The 7,468-nt window shown below is 42.8% G+C and overlaps 1 protein-coding gene across 1 annotated transcript in view; it reads left to right on the top strand.

The window, feature by feature from the left end:
- The window catches only part of T265_02652 (hypothetical protein), a gene marked incomplete at both ends in the record, with an annotated part of 80,714 nt that extends 73,524 nt beyond the window's left edge, over positions 1 to 7,190 (top strand). Inside the window, 3 exons of the mRNA XM_009166954.1 lie at positions 3,566 to 3,714; positions 4,294 to 4,663; positions 6,634 to 7,190. Of these exons, the coding sequence (XP_009165218.1) occupies positions 3,566 to 3,714; positions 4,294 to 4,663; positions 6,634 to 6,846 (732 nt within the window). The remainder of the gene's footprint in view (positions 1 to 3,565; positions 3,715 to 4,293; positions 4,664 to 6,633) is intronic.
- Between the last annotated feature and the right edge of the window lie 278 nt (positions 7,191 to 7,468).

Here is a 7,468-nt window from a genome sequence, read left to right as displayed (position 1 = left end):
GACACGACATAACACGGTGAAGTCAAAAGTATTGGAAGCGTTGTATCGATGCACGTCTGCCCATTTCACTGAAATGATTGATTTCATGTGTAGCGAATGCGCTCATCACCAGTTCCAAGCAACGCTGGTGAACTGTTTGAAGGTGAGTCGCTTTGCGTTGTTTTCAAGCTCGCTGTACGAGTAAGAGGATTATGTAATAGAATCCAGAGGCGCGCATCCACTTGATACGGATCTAGGGCGAACACACCAAAGCATTTCCATCGGACATTGCGGTCACGAGAGATTAAATGAGTTGAATCGATAATCGGTCTCATCACGCGTTCATGCAACATTCGCAGCATCGGCAAACAGCAGTCTACTGTACCAAATGCTACAAAACGTCACAATGCGTTTTGTAGGCTCTTAACTTGGGTTGCCGGCGTGCTAATTTTTACTGGTCACCTGTGAACACTGGTCGAGAGCTTGTTATGTTAGTAGTAGTTGACCAACTGTCGGTTGGTATGAAAACAGTTGCTCCAATGTGACCAAGCAAAATAAACCTCATAAGCGAGAGATTTGGCTGGGCTCGAGGTGAGTTTCTCGCAAAACAAATTTGTTTGCAAATGAGTGTATTTTGCAAACCTCGCGGTTGTTTGTACGGATTTTGCAACAGTTAATAAATAACAAGCAGTATTTGGAGTTAGACACTCATCCGCAACTAAAGATGACTTTGACATTAAACTCGGGTGCATCTAACAAAATTTGCTGCGTTTCAACTGGGCCGATACCGAAGGGATCGGAGAAATCGGGACAGATCTACACCAACATCCCGCCAATTCGCGAACTCTGCTTGTGTAATTTGATGTTAGCTTTCAGAGTGGCGGAAAGCCACAATTAAGCAGTCCTAGACAACACAATGCGAAAACAAATTCTACCCATGGTTGCAGTGTTCATAACACCAAAAGTTGTCACAAGTATTCTTCATTGTTACTTGACTGTTCTTCGTGTACCCAGACCCATTTTCAGGTCATTATGAAACTCGGTGCAGAGTAGAAGGGGTTTGTGTATATTTCGAATGGGAGGACTCAGTGCACATAACGGGATCTTCTTTTCGTTCGTATTGTGTTTCCAAATACAACTGAAGTGCATGAAACATATTGTATAGGCAACCAATAAAAGTATTCATCGACTCCCCTATAATTCGAAATTGAGTGATTAATAGGTCCGTTGGATTAGACTTCCACTCAGTTGGTTCAGCGGCACCTTACCTGGCCGAATAACTTTGGGAGCTGACTTCTGGTTGGTTTCTTCGAATATATTGTCAGGTGACTCATTATCTGGCAAACATCTTCAGTTTGCCAGTTCCTCATCCCAGTTACCAAACTTTTTCAATTTGTGGGCCTGAGTAGGCATTGTCGAGAGCAAACACTTTACACAAAATGGAATATCTAATATGTTATCCGTATCAGCACTGCTTTTAAACCCACTGACATAGAACCAGTTAGCTACCTGATTTTGAGACTGAAACACGCCTACAATTGTTCATTTGAAAACGTTGCTTTTCGAGGAGTGTGGTGAGGACAACTATTTCCGCAAATGGCTTGATCTTAGGTGGCAGTGCAACTAAACATTGAAGTTTGTAACAGTATAGACTTTTATGTGAAAGCCGGCCTTTTATAATCATCTGTTTCGTCGTCCGTATGCATCACTATCTTGACGAAAAGTAGGGCTGATCACCTTGATAAACCGCCGTTTTACAGGCAACTCTCAAAACAGCGTCACAGTTAACTGGAAGCTGGTAACTGGTCCGACACGTTTTCGCCTTTTTACATCCTGCGAAGAATATTTGACGCTAAAACCGCATTATTATTATCTTGTTTGGTTAACCGAACTTGGGAATTCCCACGCACTCTAAACCACGCAGTTTCTATCAGTCAGGCTAATCCCGTTCACTTATAATACCTTTTTGGCAAAGACGTTACGCACGAGACCACTATGCAGCAGCCAGTTGGATACTAGCATTCGAAAGTTGCATCTTTGGTTCTCTGTTTGAAGGGACGTCTGGATGGTCGGCTTTCCTCAGGTCTGATAAGATGACGAACTAACCGGTAATGTTGATTTGCGAATGGTCCTAAAATGGAGTTTCACTGGTATGCCACCAGAGTTCCAGTGCTGTTGTCAACCGCAAGACAGATCACGTAGGTGATGAATAAACGAGTAACTATGAGAGAAGTTTCTCATAGAATCCGATTCAGTTCAGTTTGCTAGTTATCAACCGTGTAACAAAGTAAGCTGGTTCAACTTGTTTCACCTTTTTTTACTTGAGAAAGAAGGAATTACGGGAAGACGCATTACGTACGTCAGATGTACGTAAGCAATTAACTTCAAATAATTTAAATGCACTCATGTTGGACGGACTGGGACTGTTACTGTGGACTTTGAGGAAGCGCTCTCTCTGAAATCCTAAATATTGATAAAATTGATAGTTCTGGTTCATTTATTTCACACCAAATCTCCTAGCTTTTCCTACACCAGACCGTACTTGTTGCTTTTGGAATGATTTTCGATTATATTGAAGAGTTTTCCATTCTTATTGCGTTGTTAGCTCACGTTTAGAACATGGTAACGAGTCTATGTCTCACACCCCGTAGGAGTTTTGAGCAAGCGATAGCTGCACTGTGAATGTGGTAACAGAGACCTGTTGGGTACGGATTATTCTCTGTATAAGAATTTCCGTTTCAGTTACAACGCGGAGTAGCACACGTCATCGTTAACAATAACGGCAGCCGAACACGCAAAGCAATGAGTTGGGACATTTTTTTTCGATTTGAACTCAGCCTGTTGAACGCTTCGCTTTTTGTTGATAAGTTTCTGTTCTGCTTCACATAATCCTACTTTTCTAGTGACAAACACTCAGCCCGATGGATACAGAAGCTTGACGAAATGTCATGATTATCAAGTTATGTGAAATTAATCCTCGATTTGGGTTGACCTGGTGCCGTGTTTTTAGAAGGGATTTTAGTCGTTTATTTCAGGGTTCTCTGATTATACGTGGTTCACTCAATGTGAGACTATGGGGCTGCTACCGACTTATCTGTTGGCTGTAGGTGCACTGATACATTGTTAAGTACTTGTTAGTATGAATGTTTGGGGTAGTGTGTTCCTGAAGCATACTTTCTGTGATTAGTTTTCCGGGGCACTTCTCCAAACTAATGACTCATGATCCTGGTAAAACACCATATTCTGTCTCCAATTCAGTGTTAACCGTTTGTCTTGCACTTTTGTGTATTCTCAATCCCACATCCTTACACCCCATCATTCTTACTGCGTCAGGCGACTTGTATTATACATCCCAGCTGCGGCACGGTACAGTTATCAAATCCTCTCCTCCGAATTGGATTGATAGAACCTTCAGTGACCTTCTTCGGGGTCACCTCTTTGACGCTTAGACCATAGATGGATCTTATCCAATCGATACCACCCATTATATCAGATAAACTTATTCTGTTGCTGCAATTTTTTTAAAAGTTTTGTTGTTGACTATCTAATTATGGGTGCTCGAAGGTCGTGTTTTTCTTTGTCTTAGACAATACGAATTCCTTCGATTCGTTTCGTTATCCTCCTTCATGGTATCGTGTTGGCAAACTTCCTGATCTGCTACTTGCTTGAAATGGTCGTCGATGGTGTATCGTTTCGGCGTAATATGCTGTACATCCGTCGTGCTTTGTTTCCCAGGTAAGTGTCCATTCTGATCGTTGATCATTGTGCAAAGTCGATCAGATTCTGCTTGTGACCAAACTTCTGCTGATCTGGGGACAAAGTTCTCATTACACATTCACAGCATGTTATTTGACTCGTTCTGGCCGTTGACGGATTTATGCATTCTGACACACCGAATACAAATGAGTTCCTGCAACCAGTAGGTCAACAATCATGTAGCCGATCACTTTTGAATATGTGCATGTTTTTACCGTGACACGCTCAGCTCACACACTTAAGAACTTGTCGATATGGTTCGACCCTACGAACGGACCACAGCCAGTTTGAGGTCAGCTCGACCACTGTCCGTAGGCAACAGGAAATCTACCGACTTCAGAGTTTCACTTGTTCCCAGAAAGAGTTGTCGCAGCAGCTATTTGATTAGCTACCCCGGATGAACTGAAATCTGCTGAACTCCTCCCTAGCAGTGCACCTCCCAATCACCAGATTCTCGATTACTCATACACAGGAATCTTGTTAAGTGAATTTTATAAAATATCCATAATTATCATGTTTACTATTACTTCATCCATTATCCGTCACGCTCACTATTAGGTTCGTTCAAATAAAGGACTATGAACGCATTCGAGAAGAAATTGACCGCTTGGCAGGGTCATGGCCTCCTATCATTCGATCAGCAAGCGTTCAAGCTCTTCCATCGGAACTCTTCAATGAAGATGTGCCTGTTGGATTAGACGACCGATCGTACAGAAGAGCTGCGTCTGTTCTGTCCTCGGAGTCAGAGGACGAGGAGCTTGTTTCACCCATCCAGATTGACTCGCCAACAAGGGTCGCTCTCGTCCCGCCTGATAGTAGCATAGAGCAATACGGGGATGTCAGATTTCAGATCGGGGATGTCGAAGCAGGCATTCTGGGAGAATCCAGTCACCGAATCAGGTCACGCCACCCTTCAGGTTGTTCTGTTGTAAGTTGATTTGTTACTCCTTGCCGCAAGAGTTTTCTACCACTACCCACTTTGTTGTGATGTCATCTGCATTGACTGCAAACACAGCAGTTTCTCCGGACATTGTAGCTGATGGCTACATTTTTTGCTTAGCTAGTGTTCACACTCACCTGATGATCCGTAAAGAAAGCTACTTCCTAACTTTTTGTCTAAGGAAAAGCGCTTCCTCATTTCACTTAGGATTGCAGCATTTTCCGAGCACTGCTAAGACAGACGTCAAATGGTATGGTATGTCATAAATAAGTTCATTTGTTTAACGGGATTAAAACGGGATACTTCCACTCCGAGGGATGGGTAGCAGAAAAGCCAATCTGGAGCCCATTGCATTTTACAGGACAATCTGGTTGGGGGTGAAGGAGGTCAAAACTCTCAGCATACTTATACCGGTTCATTTCGATGACAGGCTACCCTTCGCCTTACGTTTCTGCTGTATGGTCCAGTCGGTTCCTGATTTCTACTTGATTTGCAGAATTGCTTGGTACACAATCTGTACCTTATAGTTCATATTCTATGAGGATGGGTGAATGGACACTTTGGACAGCATCGAATGCTTTCTTGAGGCAGGGCCACACCGAAAGCTGTTCATCTGAATTTAGCTTTGCAGTCCTCCACACAGAGAAACTTCTTGCCACGCTTTCGTAGAATGACTGCTGTCTCCCACAGTTACACATTGTGAGGTTTACAACTTAAAAATCAGCTGACGTCCCTGTACCCAATTTTTATTCGCTTTCTGTACTCAGACAGTCACTTCTTGTTTGTGATATAGTATTTTAGATAGCTGCTTTGGAAAATGTTGGAAAATTTCACTTCGTTTGAAGTGGGTTATCCACTATTCGGCAAACTAATGTGTTCTTGACCAACAGCATGGTGATGCTGTATAGCGCCCTCAGCTCCGTCATCCAGGTCATTACGAATTCGCTTTCATCTTGCTAGTCTCAAACAAGCCAACAAACAATACATTTTGTCGCATATACGTATCCTAACATCGCAGCACAAACAACGATGATTGGGACTGGATGAACATTAGCACCATGAGTTATTTTATCCTATCCTTCAGTTCTATAACCACTTGTCCACACTGCAACCGGTTATATTCCAAAAATCACTGTTTTGTGATAACCCGAGTTTAAATCTTCTCAAAGTGGCAGAATGGTATCTCAGCTGTGCTCATGTCATTTCTTTTGGGAAGTACATCAGCATCACTGGGGAGCCATAAAATTCACCGCCTTTGGTTCTGGAATTTTTTCCCCGACTAATGGAATTTTGCACCCTGAAAATTGTCTTCTCGATGGTTGGTGAGCATTGTATCAGCATTTTTCTTAAAGTAATCCACCAGATTACACGGTCTGGAGGTTTGCTCCAGTAATTTCTAGTATAAATGGGTAGCAAGTCAATGCCTTAGCGCTGCATAGCGTTGAACTCTAATACAACCTCCTTACTGAGTCACATTTTTAATTACTAAATTTCAAATTCTCTTTACTTTCGACAAATGCATAAATCAATTTGGTTTTCACGGGAGACTGAACCGAATCTATGGTTTGTGATATTCTTCAAGTGATTATGCTACACCTAGACCGCCTCATGTCTCAGTTGCTACGATATTCGAGATATCGTAATATACGTTCGTAAGGGAAACTACGAACAAGGTTGCTGAATATCTTAAACTGGAAACCCAGTTGAAGTGTAAACGAGTCAAGATCTGTCCCATTTTGGTTCAAGTAGAACATGAGGTTCACGGAAAATCAGGGACTTTGCGAAGTCGGTCGTTGGCTGGCGAAGGGCTTTCAGTAACCTTTACTTATGCGTATACGCACTGTCGCTTGTTGTGCAGTCCGAACTGAACTAAACCTTACCTATTTAAGTACTACTCCAAGGGTGCTTATTTGTTAATCTCTCTGCTCTTATTACACTGCACTCTCCACTGTCCACAGAAAATACCACGTTATTATTCTCTGGAGGATGTACGCTTCCACTTCTCGGGCATTCAGGCAGCTGGTGATACCTCAGCTGGGGACAGTGAAAGTCAAGATGTGTTTGTTTCGCCCAAGCCGCAAGGCGAAGAAGACGCACCTGAACAACAGTACATGGTTGGTAACACTGAACGACGCAGACATTCGCACAGCTGCACTCAAAAGCCCACATGAACAATCTTTGCAGTACGATAACAAGCAGTTAGCTACTTATTGACTTCATCCTTGTCGATTGAATTTATCGGCCTGCCTCAATTCAAGCGCCCATGCACCTTTGGATGCGTATTGTTGGTTATAGTGACATGCACCGCATCTCTTTCGGATGCCTCCTGACCGACCACTCCGTACATTCTGCTTGTACCACCGCCCTCAGGTCAATTTACTAAATGATTTATTTGATAAAAATTGGATGGGAACTTTTGAGAACGCCAACTACTGTAACATTTGCTATTATCCTGTCGTTTAAAACTTTACTACATTTTGTCTGTTCGTATGTGATGCTATTGTACCCAACACCGCACGATACTGGTTTCCACGCACTCACTCGTCTACAGCACCATGGCTAACGGGTCGTGGTGGTAACCAATGAATGGTTTACCCCCTGTTCCAAGCAACGGAGTATAATGTAGAAAAGTCCTAGGCAGTCACAATTCCCAATCCGTAATTTAATAATCGAACCGTGAGAACAGCGAAGCAGCGCTGGTTGAGCTCTCCATAACGGAATTTTCAAATCCTGTTTTGAAAAAAATTGTGCCATAACTTGAGTTCAGTAGTCCTGAACCCGTTCAGTCCCTCT

The sequence above is a fragment of the Opisthorchis viverrini genome (assembly GCF_000715545.1).
Source record: "Opisthorchis viverrini unplaced genomic scaffold opera_v5_34, whole genome shotgun sequence".
Classification (NCBI taxonomy): Eukaryota; Metazoa; Platyhelminthes; class Trematoda; order Opisthorchiida; family Opisthorchiidae; genus Opisthorchis; species Opisthorchis viverrini.
The sequence above is the reverse complement of the archived record's forward strand: the minus strand, read 5'-3'. Positions and strand labels throughout refer to the sequence as shown.